Below are 22,390 nucleotides of genomic sequence, written 5' to 3'. Positions count from 1 at the left end.
AATTCTTACTTGCTGGTTTGGAAAATGCTGTATTGTGTGGAATAACATTGAAATTTTATGACATGGTCTACAATTCTCATTTACTGAGGCTACTAGACATAAGAGAATGGTGTCAGAGCATATAGAAAATATCATCTTGCTGCATATAGGGCTTTGTAATAAAATGTTTCCATGCTAACCCTTACAAATCACCACAGCCCCTGCAATAGGAAGGTGAGTGTAAGAACTGGACCATGGAGCTACAGAAATAGTTGGCCTGGTCAATCAAATTTTTTTCACATGATATGACCAGTGGTTGTGTGCACTGTTTACCTGAAGAATAAGTGGCAGGATGCACTATAGGGGATAATAAAAGTTGGTAAGAGTTGGTGGAGGCAGTGTGACTTGCTGTTAACAACTTGGGGTAGATGGGTTTTATATTTTGGCTGATCAGTAAATACATACATACTGTAACAGGTAGTTCTAAATGTAAAGCTCTAAATGGTACGATCTTTTCTTTTTGTAGCCTTTCAGACTTGAACTAGTTCTTGTCTCAGGAAACAAATCTCAGCTTGTATTAGCTAGCTTAAAATACAGAACACCTTGTCAGGTAATTACATCCGCAGGAACTTCTCGCCCTCTGTCAGGGATGAAGTAAAATCTTCTCTGCACCCTAATGCAATGCTATTAGAATATCGTTCCACAGAAATAAGACTTGGTCTGAAGAATCTGGAAGGCTGTCACAGTCTTTATATCCTACAGGTGAATTCTTAAACATATATATATAAAGTTATTTTTTGATTTATTTATTTTGGATAGCATGGGGAACATGTTTTTTTGTTTATTGTTATCTGGAGATATTTTCTCCAGACACAGTGTTTCAGAGGTGCAGTGGTCTTCTTTGTCAAGGTAACAAACAGAAGAGAATAGATTTGTATGTTGTCACTGTCTTTTGTTTGGCTGCAGAAAACGGTTAGCCTACCCCCTAGGGGTCACACATGATACCACTGCTTTTTCATCTAAACAGTTGTACTCTTAAGTTCCTACAGCTTCACCTTCTGGAAGACAAGAAAGCAAATGATAAGAAAGCTACTGCACAAAAGAGCAGCAAAACCTGCTGTGCAACTTGCTTTTTTTTCTTGATAATGCATGCAAGGTCAACCTACTGCCGTTGTGGGCAAACTTTACCTTTAAGGGTAGTCACCAGAGCATCATGTAAGAGGAAACATATATCTATATGTTTCCTCACCCTTAAAAACCTTCAAGGCTTGAGTTCCCCTACCACCATGCAAATCATCAACTGGGGTCCCCAGGGCAAAACCAGGAGAAAAAGACTTGTATCCTTAACTCAAATGTTTTACTTTACATAAAAGGGTAGACAACCCTTTTATTTAAAGTAAACATTTTGTTAGTGTTTTTTTTGTTTTAAGTGCAAAAGAAAAAAGAAAAAGTGGGTGCAGCACCGCCCCCTAATGCTAGATCGCCTAGGCGAATAAAGCCTTCGGAGATACCTACGTCAGGCATTCAGAGAGACTCTTGGCTGCTCCATCTGCGCATGCCCAAGCATCTTGGGTATGGGCAGAAGGAGCCTGCGCAGTGTGAGGCCGGGTGAAGTAGGAAGAACATGGAAGAATAGAGGAGAAGATGTATGCGCCTGGCGCTCCCCCTGCACTGGGCCGAAGACAGATAGCGGGACCCGATGGAAGAAACCTCCCGACAGATGGACTGATCTGGGAGATAGAAGGTGTATTTTTTTTGTTTTGGGTTTACTTACACTTTAAGTGTGCTTTCCAATTGTTTTTTTTTTTTTAAGATTTGGTTGGAATTTCACCTTAAGGCATATGAACTCTGCAATACCATGCAGCCCATGTAGGCTCAAGGACAAATGTGGTATTAAGGCTCCAAGACTGACAAGGAAAACTTGAAGAAACAAACAGCCTTGTAAATTCCAAGAAAACAAAGCCTAGTAAATGTCTACATAGTGGATTTACAGAGTATGAACCGGCAGGCAGAAGATTTATCTGGCAGCAGTAATTTGTACTGGTAATAAAAGACACAAGATAAATTCCTTAACCTTTGACATAAAACTCCCTGGGCCTTCCTAAAACCACTGGAGCTTTCGAGCACCATGATCCTCCCTAAACCCACAACCCAGTATGGTTTTATTAATAGGTGCAAACAAGGTAAGCCTATCCAAACCTAGCAAACCACATCCTTCTCTCTCCCCAGCTTCCTTTATTACCAGCATCTAATAACGCTTTAATACGCCATAGGCACTGACTGCAGTGTTACAGTGCCATCTGCTGGACAAAGAACAAACGACTCGAGGTGTCATTGCAAAGTCATAAATACATCTGCATTATTTTAATAAAACCATTATCATTTTTATTTTTCTGTTTTATTTAAAGACTTGCTGCCTCAGTAAACAATGTGCCAGATCATATATTAATAGGCTGGTTAATGGGCCAAGGCAGGACAGATTGAAGCCTTGTTAAAATGTGTGCATGTCTTTGCAGCGCCCTGGCACCCGAGCCTTATCGCACAGCTCCAGGCGCTCTTAAGAAAAGCTCTTTATTAAGATATAGTAGCAATGAAATTATGAAAAGGCAAGGCGAGCATTTGCACAGTCCGTAGAAGTCATATTTCAGCTGCAAATCTTCATTCAGATAGGCCACTCCAACTCAAAAGTATTACTTAGAAGCGAGTAATAAGCTTATGGATTTATAAATTGGAATCTCTACAGGACAGTTTTAAATCCAAATTTATTACAAAGGGAACTAAAGTGCATAGGTGGGTCTTAGGAAACGGCTTTTGTACATGAAAATGTATATGGAAATTGTGAAAACTGGGCTAGATTTGTAAGGTAATCTTCAAAACCCGGCACCTAAAGCAGACAAAAATTATAAGCAATCAGCAGAGCCAACTCCAAGAACAGAAGGACAGAACAGTGGGGAGTAGAGCTTCAGTGAATCTTTCCTATTGCTTTTTTTCAGCAGTGATTTTAAATCCGTATTGCATGTTTATTCAAATTTCTTTTGTTTGTGGGCATGTAATAATTTCACACAATAGGTTTGCTTCTTGAGTAGGAGATTCGAAAGGGATGGCATATTTTTTTATAATTAAATACTACATAGCTTTTAAGGATATGTGCTGGTAAATCCCATTTCAGGAATTATACAGAAAAAGTGAAGGTAAAGTTTAAAATAAAAACGTATGTAAATAGTAAAATTAACAGAAACTGTAGTGCAGAGCTTGGCAGTCAGTGACTTGGGGTCTGACTACAGCAGCAAATTCTTAACCTCCTTGCAACCTGTATGCACTTAGATAAGAGGAGATGGGGTTAGAGATGACTGTATAGCGCTACACAGGTTCCACCTCCTCAAGTGCACATTGATCAGGGGGGGCGGCAGAGTAGAATTTAAGGACATGGCTGGTTAAAAAATAAAAATGCAGACAGTGCCACGTGTCAGTTTTATTTAGACTGTAATTTGTGTTAGTGTTGGTATATATTTAGCCATCTCAAAATTTTCCTGTTTAAAACCCCAAAATGTATAATAACCACATTTACTCTTTGGGTAAATATTGACAACTTTTGTTGGCTTCAGAAGTGTTTTTCCACCTGTACATACACATATACAGGAATGCAAACGTAGCAGAAGTAGTTTAACTGAAGATTAGCTCTATATGCAATAGGAAGGCAATCATAAATGTCTCAAATGGATGTTAAAACAACTCGCAGACTGAGTTCATCCCACTGTCCTGTCCACCAAGTAGTATATTCCTTGTTAGCCAACTTGGCTTATTGTGCTGCTTTACCTTATTTATCTCTTATCTATTCAGTACAGAGAATTGCATGAGGTTAACGCCAATCAAATTCCAGCGCCCTTAATAGTTGCTTTAAGAATACATTTACTGATGTGTTAATAAAAATAGATCTGTTTATTGTGTCTTTATTGTGTTTAACTTTTCGTTTTTTACTTCCTATACAACTTTTATTTAATATATCTTATTGTCAAAGTTTGCAAAGTTTTTTTTTTTTTTATTACCCCTTTCTTGTATCCCACAAAGTACAGTCAGAATCTTTACTGAATGGTTACTGCAAGAAACCCAATGACAGGACAATTTAATGAGAGAAACGTGCAATTGGCATGTTTAACAAAGCTTTTACTGCACCAAGATTAAACAACTAGTAAAATACATGCAGTGTTATGCTGAAGAAATAAACACAACAGTGTATGTAATGAGCAAACACTGTCCACAAATATATTTATACCTAAAGCTGAACTTCAGACAAATAATTATATACACATATGTGTAATGTTCTACCATTAAAATGATTCTGAATTCTGTTAGGCAATTCAGGAATTAAATACGTTGCTACCAGTACCACGTCTACCTCTTAACAGTGTTGAACCCAGAAATTTTTTTTAAGCCAGGTGGGCAGAAATAGTAGGCGGGTGGCAGCCCTTGTATTGTGTTTAAGCTATTCAGTAACCACCCAAAAACAGCCAGGTGGTTATTGAAAAGTGCCAGGTGGTGCACCCAGCTAAAAGGGGCTGGGGAGAACACTGCTCTATATAGACTTCATTGCAGCTAAAAAAATACAGCCTGGCCAGAACTTGGCACCGTGAGTTCAACTTTAAAAACAAGTTCAATATGAAAATTATACAGGCAAAGATACCTGTGTGCTCAATGTATCTGGTATATTTCACCAAATGCAGCCTGTGGTGTGCCATTACCGGTGTTTTTTTAAGAATATTAGGCTTGAAGCAAGATTCCCGCCAAACCACCAAACACAAATATGTGAGCTGTGCAACCTACAAAATCTACAATTCTTTTCTGCACCTTGTGGCTTCCTGTGTTACTCACCAGGCTAACGGATTAAAAATAGCACAATCATGTTTTGAAGGTCTTCTCTGTTCTTAGTTCTGTGAAAGAATCTGCTCTGCCTATAACAATTGTCCTATTACCATTTTTGTTTATCAACTGTGATATCGAAGTGAAAATTTATACACACCAATGTCACACAGTGATGTGCTTTTAGAATATACACACATACATACATACATACATATACACACCTTGCTGCATTTAATGATTCAATGAATGTGTAGTCATAATGCAAAAATTTGATCAATATAAAGATGTAAACAACATTGATCAGTGATATTCAGTATTTGAGAAATGTAAACTTACTCAGTGTGACCCTGGAAAACATTCACAGAATGTATTGATGGATCTCTGAAATCCCACAGACGGAAGGTTGTGTCTCGAGAAGATGTCACCACTAGGCGTTGTGTGGGATGAGTACAGCAATGAGTTAACTCCTGGTCGTGACCTTAAACAAGAAATGTCTTTTTGAGGATCCATCAAGGAAATTATTCGATACAAATATACTTTAGCTGTATAAAAAAAAAATCTGATCTAACTAGTCTGATTTCTGTATAATGGGATATGATTGGCTGTGTTTAGTTGCTGTGCTTTGCCTGCAATAATAAATAAGCAAGGTTATTAATTTAATTTATTTATGAGACACATACTGCTCAATTAATTCAGCAGTCTTGTTGATACAGATAGATAAGAAAGAGAAAAGCTGAGGCATACAGTGGGTATAGAAAAAAACTACCCCCCCTCAAAATATTCACATGTTGTTGCTTTGCAGTATGAAATGAACACATGAGAACAGTTAATGCAGGTCCATACCTGCGTCTGTCATGCACGACTTCTGTTGCTTCCCACAGCCAGCACTTTGCACATTACCCAGTGACAGCTGGCAACAGTGAGCAGTACTAGTGCCGCTCACTGCGGCCCCTATTAATTCCCTATGGGGGATTTTCCATAGGGTGCAAATCAGAGCTCTGTCTAGGCCACACAAGCACATTAACCTTTTTTTTCCTTCAGTCACTGTGTAGTCAATTTTTCAGGGTGCTTTGCATTATTATCAATGTTTAAAGGTAGAACACGTTTTCCTCAAGAATTTAATGGTATAATTTGATGTTGCATATTTGATGTTGAGAAGCAACTTCATTTTACAATCAAACACCTCCACAACAGGATGCTGCCACATCGATGCTTTACTATAGGTATGGTGGTTTTTGGATGGCGAGCTGTTGTTGGTTTTCCAGATTTTGATTTTTGGTCTCATCTCATAGCTTTTTTTGACTTGACCTCTTCAAGGTGCAGTTTGGCAAAGCTAAGCCAAGACATAATGTGGTCTTTCTCCTTTCTTGCTATTCACGATATAAGCCATATTTATAGAGTTCTTGTTATATTGTTGTCACGTGCACTCAATGGCAACTCTTTATCAAACTTCTTAAACTGCTTGTCATAAGGATTTTGGCAAGCCTCTCTGACCAGTTTTCACCTCTCCCTTCTATCCATTTTAGAGTTGTGGCCTTCTCTGGGGAGGGTTCTATAGTAGTACCAAACACTATATAATTACTGTGCTCCTAAGGTTTGCTCGGAGAATAGCTGTTTTTATGCTTAACTTATCAAATTGTTATAATTCATCACAGATTCTGTAGCTTGAAGAGCAATGTAGAAGGTGATTAGTTACACCTAATTCACTTTTCATGTAATAATTATGAAGTAGGCAATTCCTTAGGCATCTCAGATAGCAATGTTTCAGAAAATAAAAACCTATTATATCATTCACTTAAAAATACTGCTTAAAAATAGCAAAGCAACAAAATGTGAATATTTTTAAGGGGGCGATTCTTTATGACGTCTGTATGATCATTGACTGCCTTAGTAGAACAGTGAAGAACATTACCATGTGTGAAAAGCACTTACAAATTTTTAGACCAGTGTTATTCCTCTACTGTGAAAGTGCAGGCCATAGATCCAAATACTTTTTCAGATTTCTAGTTACATGAAACATTAAAAAAGGATTCTAAAACAATGGCAATAGAGGCAAAGTTTATCAGTGGACTGTAAAACTAAAGAATAGACAAGGAAGAAATGAAGCCACCCAGAACTCCTATAGGCGGTAACATTGTGCACCACGCATTAATATCACTATTCATATCCTACCTGTAAGAGAATGAACCAACTCGGATGTCTCTACGTCATACAGGTTGGCTGTCCTGTCCCAGGATGCAGTGACTGCTTGCTTGCCACCAACCAGCCAGTCTGCTGCTATGACTACTCCTTGATGGCTTTTCAGCAAAGTAATGGGAACTCTGACAGTAGGACAGTCACTGGAAATATCACCATCCTGGTCAAGTTCATCTTTATCTGAAAAATCCACCTCCTCTTCTCCAGAAATCTGTTAAAATAAAGTGAATTTTTAGCAAAAAAAAAGTGGCTGCTTTGAAGACAAACATTTTTCATTTGTAGGATTTGTACCAATATTGAAAAAGTTATTTACTTAAAAAATAGTCTTGTTGAACACAAAAGTCTTTCTGAAAGCCTTAATATAACTTCACTGGTTTAGCTGTTTAATAAGTAAAAGTTCAAAGACAGTTATTTATCACACTGCAAATTCTAATATTGTTTCTTTTTTAGCTATACTCTATTCCCCCTATCCTTGTGCTTTTGCATAATCATAATAAATCAAGTTCTGCAATGATAATTTTTTTTTTTTGCAGAGAAGTGGAGAGTAAGGCTACAGACACACACAGGATTTCTGGCACTAGAAATGATCTTTCAGGATCATTTCCAGTGACCTGGTGACAGATGAATGAATGAGTGCTGGACACACACTGCCCATTGTGATCAATGGAGAAAGGAGAGGGAGGACAAGTGAGCAACACCTTGCTCTGACCTCAATGGCTGCACATTTTATTCAAATTTAACTTTCAGCAAGATTGGAAACACTGCATTTATGGAAAATGCATAACAATTTCTGATAGTAATGTCTCAAAAGTGATCCACCCCAAAACCTGTACTTGCTTTATGTCACTATCCCATATCTCAGGAAATGCACGTCAATAGATATACCCAGGTAGTAACTGAAGCAACCCTTTGCCCTATCACTCCAGTCTCATGTCTTGTCATTTCAGCAGCAAGCTTACACTGGTGTCTGCTGTTGGCTGTGGAGTGGGTAACTGCACCACATAGCGCCAGATGTGAGCTGTCTGGTCCCCAGATGCTGCAGAACAGAAAACAAGACAAGTTACATATTTTTCAATGTAAATACATTTAGTTTTTTACATCCCTAAAATGGCTTTATGAAACCATTGATGCCTTTTTAATGCCAATCTGGGATAGTACTATAGTACTAATGTCAGAAATGTAAGCAAACAGCTCTGTCTCCTGCTAAAACACCAGAAGAGGTTTTATGGACATCCTTATCAATTTTAATGAAAAATTATAGTATGGTTGTGGCTCTAATATGCTCTTTATCTATATACAGCATTAATTCTTCGTTCTAGAACGATTGTCCCTTTCCTATATGCCAGCTGCCAATACTAGTTGTAAGACACCAGCTACACAATGTAAAACACCCAGTAAAGAGTTCATGCAAAGGTCCTATATAGCCTCAGATGCCTGCAGCATCATCCAGTCTTAGGCTTGCAGACTGAAGGATTCTTGGTAGAACTGCCAGTAGAGAAGTCTCAAGTGACTGTAGGCCCTAGTATTTTGTTGCAGGGTTAAAACAAGAGTAACTGCACAAACACTTTTTTTTTTCAAAATAGGTATTTTAACAATATGTTTAGCTGCCAAGTAAAAAGTAAAATAATGGAAATATCATTAAACTACTTTACTTGCCTGTTAATGCGATTTGATCTGTGGGATGAAATTTTATTGAGTTCACTGCAAAAAAAAAAGTTTCAAATGTTTAGTGAAAGAAAATCACTGAAGCTTTAAACTAATACAAATTTAATTACTCAATAAGAAAAAGAAATTAAGCACAGCACAAGGTACCATCAAGATATACCAGCATATAACAATGGTAAGGAATAAGGAGTAAGGAATAAATTATGAGTTTGGTGTTATTGCATTGGTTATAGGGATTAACAATACAGTAATGCAAAATAAACTAAATCCATTTACATATCAGATTGCTAAAAACACTAGTATATAAATGCACAACTTCAAGTTCTCCATGGGCCCAGTCTGCCTTGGGCCCAAAGTCTTCAGTGAAGGCAGCGGATGCAGGTTTTCAACAAGGATAGACTTTTTTGTCTCTGGACAAAACCCGCTAACTCTCCCATCGCAGGCTCAGGGAAGTGTGCAAGCTCAAACCTGCGATTTGAGAGTGGCCGGGCTTCTGGCATAATGATGTCACTCTGGGGGAAGTTTCTTCCCCTTTGAGTGACACACAGCTCTCTGTGCATGTCCGGTCCGAAGTCCGAAATATTTGTGGTTGTTAACCACGGTCATAGACTATACACACTCGCTTTTTTGCTCTACTAGTACCTAGTTGATGCATAACTATTAATTTACTACACCATGATAAAAAATCTGCCCGGTGTGTTTTTTTAATAATAGAATATTTAAAACTGTCCCATTTCTACCACAAAAGGGTACCTACAAATGTCCCAATTTTTACCACACTGTAAATTAGACCAAGCAGAAAGAGATTATTTACCATATCAGCACTTTAACACTTTCTATTACCTAAAACCACAGAAAATGTTTACATTCCATGCAGAAAAGGAAAAAAAAAAAAAACTTATAGCACCATTTGACAAGGATGCAACAGAAAAAGTCGAATTCACATTTAGATTTTGCATGGCTAGTGGGATACAAGAGTATCATTTTTCATTCTTTTCACAATGGTACGGGTCTCCTAGAAGATTATATCAAGCTTTTCCCCAACAGGCCCGATTAATGCTGGAGATACCAACCTCTAACAAGTACTTTTCTTATTTATGGTGGAAATTCACTTTGTCCTTGACCGCCATTATCTGGGATAAAAATTACTATATTCGATTTTACATGCCTTGCTACTGGCTAAACGTTCTCCAAATTTTGCAAATGCGAGAAATTATTTCTCAAAGTCATAATAGGCATGAATCCTGTATCTCTAAATCAATGGCTTGAAAGCTTTTCATGCACACATATGCTTTCAGAAACCGGACATGAGCCTTCCTCCTAAACTATCTCCTTAAGCAACCATTTATCACACCAATTACATCATGTCCAACCAACATCCCTTCCTGCCTCCCTTCTTTCCTTTTCTCCTCTTCTACTGTCCAGGTCCTTCTCCAGCATGATATACGTAGTACAACCATTTTTCAACGTAAGGAGAAAAAAAACTTGCATGTAATTTTTTTCCATTTGTTTTTTTTTAATTAAACTTATGCTACATTATCTTTGCTGCAGCCTTGATCGTCTCAAGTAAATATCAGTGAACTCGGATAGGTATGAATTTCATTGTTCTACCTTTTTGTTTTTGTAACCACCTTTTCTATACAACTTCACTTGATGATCATTGTGTATGTCAGGCATTTATTGTTCAGAAGTCCCCCCAGCTTCTGCATCAACTAATTAAATATAATCATATTCTCTTTTAAGCAGAAAACGTACTTAGAAATGTGTTTCTTTCATCCTCTGATCCAGCTAACCAGAAAAAACATCAGAACAGGCACTAGAAAGACTGGCTTATTTTCTATAGTTAGGACCACAATTTTGGACAAGCACGTGTATCAGATTCTATTCTATGGTACAATTATCTTTCAAATCTGCAAACAAATCTGTGTTTTCAGTTCTGGATAGAAGAGGAAAGAGGGGTTAGATTTTACGTTCCTACAAGGATGAATTCTCAATCCTTGTACCAGTAACCTTATTTTTTTAACTAGAGTCTTGCTGACAGCTGTTTATTAGAGTTGGGTACAGTTCATTTTTACCTGATCCAGCATGGCCGACATATTTGGTAAGGCATTTTCCTGTTTCAATGCTCCAAAGTAATGCTGTGTGATCTGCAATAGCAAAAACAAAAAGGCATGACTTACAGACAAATGCATGGCTTACACACTATAAAATATATGCAACATTAAAGAGATCTTCATAAAATTATTTTAGACTGGGTCTACACGGACATTTTAAAAAAGGCATGTAAACAATCCTACTGCTTTTATATGCGATTTATGCACTTTTAATAGTTTAACGTCAATGCCGCGTTTTTCCGCATTTTTGGGCGTTCTTGAACTCAATGGAAGTGTTTATCCTAGTTTGCCCACGTTTTCTCGCATTTTCCAGTGTTAAACCCGTGTTTTAATTTTTTAAACGTTGCAAGCAACATTATAGAGAACACTCAAACGTGCCTTAAGGAAATGTCCTGGTGTAGATTAGCCCATTGGAATGCATGGGAATTTCAAACATGGGCTTTTAAAGCCTCAGGTTAAATGCTGGGTAAAACATCCGTGTAGACTAAGCCTTAAGGAAACTTGTGATCTTGTGATCATGTAAGGATACCTTAAAACAAATGTACTTAGCATTTTAAAAGTGAGCTGCATGGCCGCCCAGGAGCTCCCAAGGCCAATCAGCAAAGACATGCATGTTAGATGACAGCAAGATCATAAATCATGTTTTCATCTTTACATAGCAGTACCATGTATTATTATTATTATTATTATTATTATTATTATTAATAAACAGGATTTATATGGCGCCAACATATTACGCAGCGCTGTACATTAAATAGGGATTGCAAATGACAGACTAATACAGACAGTGATACAGGACGAGAGGACCCTGCCCCGAAGAGCTTACAATCATGTATTCAATTTACTCCCAGTAGGATCATAAAGATCAGAAAGCAAAGATGAACATGTACTGCTAGGGAGAACTCCTGATCTTCACTGTTGACAAGCTACATACTATACATATGCTATATTAATGTTATTTACGCTACCAGCAGAAGCTGTGCCCAGAACCACCGGCTGTGTTCGTGTTACACTGACATCCCAAAGTCCGTCTCTGTGTCCAACATATTCTTTCACCAACTGGCAGATTGCCCGAGAGGTTGTGGTCTTGAAACTGGAAACTATCTAAAACAGGAAATTAAATTAAAAAAAAAAATCATATATTTGAACCACAGATAAAACATCTTTAGCAAGCACCAAAAAAAAAATAAAAAAATCAGTTAATCAGGAGGGAAGTAAGTAACGCACAATCCTGCAGCCAGTTTACCTTTTGTTAGTAGGTAAATTGCAACTCCGTATCAGACTGCCTTTATTAAATTGGTAATGGAAACAGTTAAGGAAACTTTGCTAAGTAAGCATTTGGCCAATATGATGTACATAGGTTAAAAAATGTCTGTTTGATCTAAATACACACTGGTCCACAGCTAGGTAATAGATTGCTGAGTAATAATTAAATTAATAAATCTTAACTGAAAACCCAGCTAACTCCCTGTAATGATCTATATGAATTGACCACAAGAAAAAAGGCCAAGTTGCAAAGTAGGAGAGGAAAACGTTCCTTGGAATCGAGAAATGTCAGCCCAATTTGTTTGGGCTCCTGGAGGCTTCTGTAAGAAGATGGCCAGATAAGACCCACAATTGGTGGCCTGGGTTGAGACCTTAAAACACATTAATAAGTCTCCACACCAGCCTGACTACATCTTAAAACTGTTGAAGACCGATAAAGTGAAAGGTCTGGCTGGACAATGGCCTACATTCCAAAGATCCCTACCAGTAAAACTAGGCAAACAATTCCATACATTTGCTAATTTTGGGTAAAGGATGATTCTGGGAAAGATGTATACAAATGGACTATAGATTTTATATGGTTATGGTACGAACATGAGATTGTGAGCCTCTTTGAAGGACATTTAGTGATATGACTAAGGACTTTGTGTAATATGTTGGTGCTATAAAATATTACTAGATTTCCACAGGTAGGATCTTTAGCTTTGAAGTTCATCTGTTGAGATTCCCTTAATGTCTGCATGTAGAGTTTTTTTACATCAACTTATGCCACTTATTAAGTTTAAAAAAAGAAAAAAAAATTAAACAGGTAAATTCCAATTACCAATATTTTTTGCAACTAAAGATGTCCATACAATTGGAGATCTGTCCTACCAAGTGTTCTCTTTGATGATCAACTTATTCTGATATTTTGCTTTAGACTAGAACAGAGTATGTATAGGTCCATACATGTCCATATATAGAGCCCCTTGCATGAAATCACCTTCTGTCCTTGCTGCCTGATATCTAAAGAGATATCTACTAGCCTCAAAAGTCTGAGAAACACACTGACTGTTCCCTTTCCACCACTTGAATGTGCCAATTAAACATCAAGTTGTGCAACCTGCAGCGTTCTTCTCCGCCAACCTAGAGATGACAAAAAGTAAAAGGCAGAAACTCCCCATCATTTTACTGAATCTAACTACCCATCATATTACTGTCCAATTCTAAAAATTTTATTCTTCAACATCACTTTAAAAAGAATACCAATAAAACAACAAAAAAATACTGCATACACTTAGCAGTTTGGAAAGGTTTTCATCAAATCTGTAAAAAGCCTTTTATAAAAGGAAAGCTCAAACTTGCATACAACATAAAATATCAGTGGGTCAGCTACGCGGCTATCATAAAAAGGCAAAAATGGTACAAAATATGTGCTGTAGGAAACAAGGTGTGTGTGCTTCATGTTTTGACACTGTGCATAGATATTATTGTAAGCAGTTTTAACTCAGTCCTAATATGAGCCTCCTTTTCCCACACTCTTTTCTCACACTCTTTTCTTTCTGCAGTGTAGGCAGACAAAACACTGTTAACTGATAAGCAAATTTCAAATATTCAGCAAAACAACATGGTGTTGGAGGACTAGAGAGGAGTTCTGTATGAATTATGGGCACAGATTATGCACTACTTAGGCTACGTACACACGTCAGACGATTCTTGCCTCAGAGCTGGTATCAAAAGACAATCTGACATGTGTACAGCAGCCGTCCGATGGCGTTCATGCATCCGTCCTGGCCGATCTACGAACAATGAACCCAATGAAAGTAAAGGGAGAGAGCGCAGCAGGGTGCCGATCGCTTGTTCTCCTCCTCCCCTCTCCATAGAGCAGAATGGTGCTGTATGTACTGTGCTTCTTCATGCATGTTTTAGTCCTATGTTGTTGGAAACAATCTTTTTATGATCCTTTCTAACAACAAAAAAATCTAATGTGTGTACTTAGCCTTACTTATAACCTGAACTTTCCACCTTAGGCAGTAGTTTTTATAAATGTTGCCAATGCATCTATGTGCATTAAAATAAAGAAATCAACCAGATCTGAATGTAAGGTAAGATATGTAATAAGGATTTCTGAAGGGTTGCCTTTTACTATACTTGATGCTCATGATTTGTGTTATACAGAATAAGCCTGCTAATTATGTAAAGGAAGTCAGTGGGTGCATTGGAAAAGAGCATTAATAATGTAAAAAGCGATGGTACTATTAGCAAGTAAACACATTGGGCCATATTTATTAAAGTTCTCAGAGACTGCAAAAGATAGACTGTAATGGAAGAACATGTGTGACCTAGCAAACCTGAAATGGATTTCCTAAAAATCATTTGCTATTAGAAGGTAAATTCAAGGATTACTGGATCACTTAGGTTTTCTAATGATTGGGCCTGATTTATGAAAGCTCTCCAAGGCTGGTGAGAATACACTTTCATCAGTGAAGCTGGGTGATCCAGCAAAACCTGGAACAAATTTCTTCAAGTTTCTACAAGTCTAGCTAAAGAGATCCCAAGTTACTGGATCACAAGAAAAAGGATAGGAATGCCTTAGGATGAAGGTTAGATGAATCTGGTAGGTTAGATGAATCGCTTTGCTGCAATGTACCAGTAAAGCAGTTTCTTGATTAAAGAAGATAGTTACCGTGGCACCTTTCTGTACATTACAATACTTCCTTTAACTGCATTTAATCCCTAAATCACACTGCATGATTGTTAAACATTTGGCAGTACATCAGAAGACCTTCATATACCACAAGTATACAAGCTTTTAATGTCATAACAGGTCTTGCTGTAATTTTACAAGTTCTGTTCTGCACAGCTATTCCGCAATTACACATGAAAAACAGCATCAACAGGTGAACTCATGCATTGAATAGAAAATGAGATCTAAATAAAGATAAATACAATGCATTAGGAGTTTAGCAGTCTGTATAAATCAGAACATCCTTCTTTTTGGGCCTTGCCATCCATATTTCAGATATCTGGATATATGTATGTGTTGTGTATCACTTGCGTAATATTGGTTGCTATCTTAATTTCTTCAGCTCCTCCTTTGCCCCTTTCATATCTGACCACACCACACATTTAAATGCATATTATGAGAAGCTTTTAGCATGCAGTGAAATCAGTCTACACATCTACAACAGTGTAAACCTAGGTAAGGCTGGAGCTCAGCTAAAGGGGCAAACTTACACCTATCCGTTGCCTTCTTCCCTACTAGACTGACTGATCCTAATCCACCCTTTACATTTTAGTAATTACAGAGACCCAGGTACTGGGTCAGGTTATTGTTTCTCTCGACAGTTTACTGTTTGCACAAAACATCCCCAATGACTTATATGGGATGTTTCTCTACAAAGTAGATTAGAGTAGACTGAGCCCTATAGAAGTCTATAAGACTGTTCTGAACAGGCATGGCTACAGGCAGCAGGGCAGGAAGAAACAATAGTGAGATCCAGTGCTGAAACTTGGTAAGTTCTGAACCGTGGAGCAAGAGGGTGGTTTAAGTCAATGAAGGTGTATGGGCACATGGAAATTTGGGGGAATAAAGCGCCTTTATCCTTTAAGCAAATCTCTTTCCTTGTGCAATTGTAATGAATTTTAGCACAGTATACAAAGTGGAATATTTAGGTGACCTTCACTGGGACATTAAAATCTAAATTTACAGAACAGGTTGTCATGCTCATGACATTTGCAGCTAACAGATGTCTGTCTCTGGAGGGAGTACATGACCCTGGAATGTCTGCTCAGTACAAATGCTTTGGGTAAGGGAGCTCTATTTTTAACATGACAAGGATGTCCTCCAGGCCTGTAAAAAAATAAGTCAGGGTAGGCTATATTTTACAATACCCACAAAATATCAACAATGGGAGCAGACAAGAAATATGTTTGTACTAAACAGTTAAGAACACAACAGGACAGCATGTTTACAATGCAATGCTGAGCACAGCGGTTAACAAATCCATTACATGTTAATCTGCATATAATGCACACAATGCATTACCAGTTAGTAATCAAACTAAACAAAATGGTAAAAACAATGCTGTTTGTTAGGAATTTATAAATAAAGGAATACAATAAATGGCTATCATATCTTTCAACTGCAAACTGAACCTGGCATGAATTTTAAAAAAAAATAATAACCCCCAAAGAGTAGTATAGAGAGAGTGCACATGCCTTAAGTTGTTCAAAAAGTTTCATACAATCACAAGGTGTCTGAGCATCCGTAAATACCATGTGTGCACCTTAATGCAAGAAAAAGCCAATCAGAACTGGAGAAAAACACTAATTTATGTCATGACATCTTTTGATGTTGCTTTGAGGGATTATAACCTAGTTTGCAAGATTAAAAGTAATTGGTTAACTAACCCAATTGCTTCAAGAAGGTTTTGCATTCCATTCAAGACTTAGGATTTAAAAAAAAACCTGAAGCAGGTCATAAGCACCTCTGGAGGGCAGAAGTAACTGTCATGGAATTCTAAATGGTATTCGAAGGGAATTAAACTGATGCTATCAACACAAGTCCAAAGTCTGTCAACATAGACCCTAAACTCAAGCTTCTGAGTATCTGATCTGTAATAAAACCGATTTCCATATTTTCCTCTTTTTCTTGTTCATCTGTTGTATATTTTTTTTTTATTATTATATACACCTTGTATGCTTTTTTTACTCCTCCACTCTGCTTGGTTTCTGTGGGTTTGCTTTTGAGGTTTGTGTGTAAACCATGTGAGCACATTTCTATTATATACAAACAATTGTCTAATCCAGGGGTGTCAAACTCAAATACACAGAGAGCCGAAATTAAAAACATAGACTAGTCGCGGGCCAAACTTGAAATATATTGAAAAAACAATTAATCTCAATAAGAAGAAACAAGAACACATGAGAAGAGCATGCAGTAATATGCAGTGAATTGTATTGGATCAATCCACTGCATATTACTGCATGCTCCTCTTATGTGTTCTTGTTTCTTCCTATTGAGATGAATTGTTTTACATTTGGAAGGAATGCAATGTGAAACCAAATGAATTGTTGCATTCACATTGCATTCTCTGGCACAGTAAAACAATTAATATAGCAATAGCTCCATGATAATTCCTGATAATAATAATCCTGATAATTCCTGATTATTGAGCTTACCTGTCAGTATAAATTCTGTGGGGTCCAAGCTGCTGTTCAGTAGACACGAGTGATGCCACTACTACAATTCAGGGCATCACTTGCGTCTATAAAATGCGGGGCCACGCATAGGTAGAGAGGCCGGTGGTCTGGAGACGCAAGTGATGCGAGGAATTTTAGTAGTGCCATTGTACTCGCGTCTATAGAACAGCAGCTTAATATGAATTGCAGCTGGCACACCGTACTGTTACTACGGATTGCAGTAGTGGCGGGCCAGCTGCAATTCATATAAAAAATTATTTTGGGGGCCAAAAAAAAGGACGTACTGGGCCAGAGTTTGACATCCATGGTCTAGGCCCTTAAAGGACACAAATAGTGAGAGAAATACTACCCCATGTCTGGAAACTCTAATTACCCAGCTTTCCCTGGCTTTCAATCTTCATTTAATGTTAGCTGTAAACAGGAAGCAAAAACAGGAAAGATAAAAACATTTAATTTTAAGAGAGCAAATTTTCCATTATTAAGGGCGTCTCTCTGTGACTTGGACTGGGGGACAATATTGTCCTCAAAGAACACAGAACAGAAATGGGAATGTTTCAAGTCTGTTCTACAAAAGCAAACTGAAAAATATATTCCAATGAGTAATTAGTTTAAGAGGCTAAAATTAAAACATATTTGGCTTACAGCTGATGTTAAAAAAGCCATTAGGTACAAGAAAAGGGCATTCCAAAAATATAAAAATGAAGGATCACCTTCATCATTTGAAACCTATAAAGAACATAACAAAAGATTTAAAAAGGAGATAAAATGTGCAAAACTACAAGATGAAAGACTGATTGCAAAGGAAAGTAAGGCAAACCCCAAAATATTTTTCAATTATAATAATAGCAAAAAATTCAGATCTGAGCATGTAGGCCCCTTAAAGGATGTTGCTATGTTGGTAACTGGGGATTAAGACAAGGCAGATTTACTAAACAGCTGGGAAAAATTAAGGTTGACAAAGCACCAGGACCTGATGGATTACATCCACGTGTCCTCAAAGAGCTGAGCTCAGTTAATTCTAAGCAACTATTTCTAATTGTTAGAGACTCTTTAGTAATTGGCAAAGTACCAATGGATTGGCTTAAGGCCAATGTGGTTCCTATCTTCAAAAAGGGAGCAAAGTCATTACCAGGTAACTACAGACCCGTTAGTTTAACATCCATAGTTGGAAAGGTCCTAGAGAGTTTGATAAAGAGCCACATAGAGGAGTTTCTGCTGAAAAATAATATTATAAGTGATAATCAGCATGGAAAGACAGAAGTTGTCAAATAAATTTACTTTTTTTTTAGGAGGAAGTAAGTAAACAGGTAGACAGTGGAATAGCAGTTGATATAGTGTACTTGGACTTTGCTAAAGCATTTGACACTGTACCCCACAGACGGTTAATATGCAAGTTAGGGTGGATAGGTTTAGAAAAGTCAATCTGTAAATGGATTGAGAACTGGCTTAAAGATCGCATTCAGAGAGTTGTAACTAATGATTCATACTCTGAATGGTCTAAGGTTATTAGTGGTGTATCTCAGGGTTCAGTGTTGGGACTGTTAACTGTTTACATCTTCAAAAATGATATAGAGTTTGGGATTAAAAGTACCATTTCTGTGTTTGCAGATGACACCAAACTATGTAATGGAATTAAGTCCATACAGGATGTCTATAATCTACAAGAAGACCTGGATGTACTGTTTGATTGGACAGCCAAGTGGCAAATTACATTTAATACAAATAAATGTAAAATTTTGCACTTGGGAGCTAACAACATGTGTGCTTCATATTGTCTATGGGGAATACATTTTGGGGAGTCAGAAATGGAAAAGGATCTGGGGGTTTTGGTAGATCATGGACTTAACAGCATGCAATGCCAAGCTGCAATATCTAAAGCTAGCTAAGTTTTTTTCTTGTATTAAAAGAGGAATAGACTGGAGAGATGGAGACATAATCCTGCCCCTGTACAAAGCATTGGTCAGACCACATCTGGAATATGCAGTTCAGCTTTGGGCACCAGTTCACAAAAAGGACATTGTGGAATTTGGGGAGTGCAGAGAAGGGCAACGAAATTAATAAAGGAATGGAGGAGCTCAGCTATGAGGTGAGATTAGCTGAACTGAATCTATCCTCCCTTGAGAAGAGACGTTTAAGGGGGGATATGATCAACCTGTATAAATATATAAACAGTCCATATAGAGAACTCTCTTCCCCATAATTCACTTTGGGATCATTACAAAGAACAAGGGGGCACTCTTTGTGTCTGGAGGAAAAGAAGTTTAAGCTCCGGATAAGGAAGGGATTCTTCACTGCAAGGTCTGTGAAAATGTGGAATCGGCTCCCTCAGGAAGTAGTTTCAGCAACTACTATAGATTGCTTTAAGAAAAAGCTGGATGCTTTTCTAGAAGAACAGAATATAACTGGATATTAAGGCTTTAAAGTAAAATTAACAGAGACTGTTGATCCAGGGAACATCCAACTGCCTCATGGAATCAGGAAGCAATTTTTTTCCCCTGTTGAAGCAAATTGTACCAGGGGTTTTTTTTTTTGGCTTCCCCTGGACCACCTATGTCTTTTTGGGTTTTATATCGGGGATGTGTATTTCCCTAGTGGTTGAACTTGATGGACTTATGTCTTTTTTCAACCTAACCTACTATGATCACAGATGTTAAACAATTACAAAGTCAGTGATGGCAAAACTAACCAACAATAGATCAAGCAGCAATGATAAACATTACTTTTCTGGTTCGTAAACGCAGCCCGTTATCATGTAAATGGAATATGGCTCAACTATAGGTATGAACATGTCATGGCATGTAACAGGAGGAGCAGGCAAGGGCATTTTCAATAGAGGGGCTGGCCCAATCAGGGCTGCACAGTTAAGATTGTCAAAAGGCAAGATTTACTAAAGATCTGTAGACTCAATGAATGTTGTGAAGTGGGAAAATAGAGATGCAATTTCCTCCTTTTTTCACTTATACCTTCTCCCATCGCCTCGACCAAAATTAGCCTATCCTCCCCTACACAGATTAATACTTACAAGGATCTCACATATGAAGCTGCACCATTTGTTGACACAAGTTTTCTTTATTACCTGCACAAACTATGGAGCTTGTGTACCTTTGTCCACTGACTCTATGCCAAATTTGTTATTTTGACAATTAGGCAATTATTATTTTTATTTTGATTTCTACCAGAACTTTTCCCTACCCTTCCCTGCACAATACAGAAAATTCCATTCTGAGAAAAGTTTGCCCATTAGCGCAGGCTCCCATCATGACTAAACAGGGACTTCATATGTATGGTACAAGCTAGAGCTACCACTCCAAAAATACCCTGTTAAAGAGCTGTACTGCCACATTGATTAGTAAAATGTCCAGAAGTTGACGAAGGCTTGTTCATAGGATGACTTTAGTAATGAAATGTTTACACACATGGTCAGTTCATGTATATGATTTTTTTTAACCAAGTCAGAGCAAAAAGGCACTGCACAACTGTTCAAATGACAACTCCATCTAAAATCCATCCAGCCGTTCTGACCTGGTCAGTTCAAGTCAGACCTAAGCAATTAATATGATTTCATACTTCAGTACCACCTATGTAAAATTTAGAATTTCCTTTTATAAGCAGTTCTGACACCTAAACTTTTCATTGAAGCAGAACTGTAGGCCTAAACCTGTGTGATACATGGAACAGCACTGTACTAATAATTACTTATGTTTTTTTTTCTGACTTATCATCAATTGCCCCTTTCTAGTCAATGATTATTTTTAGTTAACATTCCTTCCTGTTCATGTGTTTAGTATGATTGACCATAATTGTCACTTCTTTTACAATTCAGATGTAATACCACAAGAATTAGGTACAACTACCATTTGTATTCTGCCTGGACATACATAGGACTGCAATGCATGCTCATCCCTGGGATGCACATTTAATCATAAAGATAGATAAAGCTAAGATGGCACAGGCAATATCTGGGTAAATAAGCAAAGTAGTATATGAGTAAGATGAAGATGAGAACCAAATACTAAGGGCAAGTAGAGCGAAACAAGCTTTGTACATTTTTCCTCTCCTTTTTCATGTGCCTGTGACTTCTACAGTTCCACCTTTACTTTAAGATGACCACTTAAAGAAATGATGACAGGTCTTTGAGAGAAATAACTGCACAGTATTTAAGTTAAAGATGTTTCTAGTTGACTAATAGCACTTTTTTCCAATAGCACCACCCAGCACTTTTCAGTAAACACCCTGTTGTTTTCGGGTGCTTACTAAAGAGTGGGAACACAATACAGGGGCAAACACCCAACTGCAGCTTCTTCCCACCCAGCTTAAAAAAATTCAAGGGAGACCACTTTAGTGTACACAAAGACATGTGCCATCTCTGCATGGGACTAAGTAACCCCTTTGCATATGTGCAGGACTTATGGCATGCCAACTCAATCAATGAAGAGGGCAGAAAACACCAAACCATGAAGAGGGCAACTAGGAACCTTGAAGCTTTCACATCGCCAAAGTACAACTGGCAAGTGATTTTTCCAGTTTATGTTTTCATACTAGCACATAATGACAAAACCCTGGGTGTCAGCAGTGGAATTTATTTCTGAAATAACTTTAAGTGGTGACAGCCATCTGCCAAGTCTTTGTAATCCTAGAACTGGATATACAGAAATAGAAATATTTTGGCGGGTGAAACAACGCCCTTATCTGTAATTCATCTGTGAATTCAGACATTTGCTTGAAGTTCTATTTAAACTTGGGTTACCCGATTACATAAATGGGTCCTCCCCCCCCCCCCCCTCCCCCACCCCCCAACTACATGCATAAGACAGGCACTAGTTGAGAAGCTGTCATTACCTGTACATATACATGTACATATATAAAATAACAGCTTGAATTATTGTGGTGATTGTGGGATTTGCACCAAAGGTAGCTGGTTTGCCTTTAAAGCATTTGAATGATCATTAATACTACAATGGTTACAGCATGTTCATTTCCTACATGAGATACACAGGCTAATAGAAGTGCTATTCAGATTTCATGCTACTCCAAATGTAAACACTGAATATAAATTCCAGGAAATAAAGAACCAAATTTTAATATGCAATATATTATATAAAATTTAGAGGTGGGTTACCCTCAAC

General features: G+C 37.6%; 1 protein-coding gene across 2 annotated transcripts in view; it reads right to left on the bottom strand.

Moving 5' to 3' along the window:
- Window positions 1-22,390, bottom strand: part of WDR37 (WD repeat domain 37) — a gene marked incomplete at its 5' end in the record, with an annotated part of 44,768 nt that overhangs the window by 14,784 nt on the left and 7,594 nt on the right. For both annotated transcript variants that reach the window (XM_072412628.1, XM_072412629.1), the window contains 6 exon segments: window positions 5,176-5,317; window positions 7,012-7,246; window positions 7,995-8,071; window positions 8,692-8,736; window positions 10,776-10,847; window positions 11,783-11,918. In XM_072412628.1, the coding sequence (XP_072268729.1) occupies window positions 5,176-5,317; window positions 7,012-7,246; window positions 7,995-8,071; window positions 8,692-8,736; window positions 10,776-10,847; window positions 11,783-11,918 (707 nt within the window).

This window comes from Pyxicephalus adspersus, chromosome 5 (genome assembly GCF_032062135.1).
Source record: "Pyxicephalus adspersus chromosome 5, UCB_Pads_2.0, whole genome shotgun sequence".
NCBI classification, from domain to species: Eukaryota; Metazoa; Chordata; class Amphibia; order Anura; family Pyxicephalidae; genus Pyxicephalus; species Pyxicephalus adspersus.
Note: the sequence above shows the minus strand (reverse complement) of the source record. Positions and strands in the feature narration are given on the sequence as shown.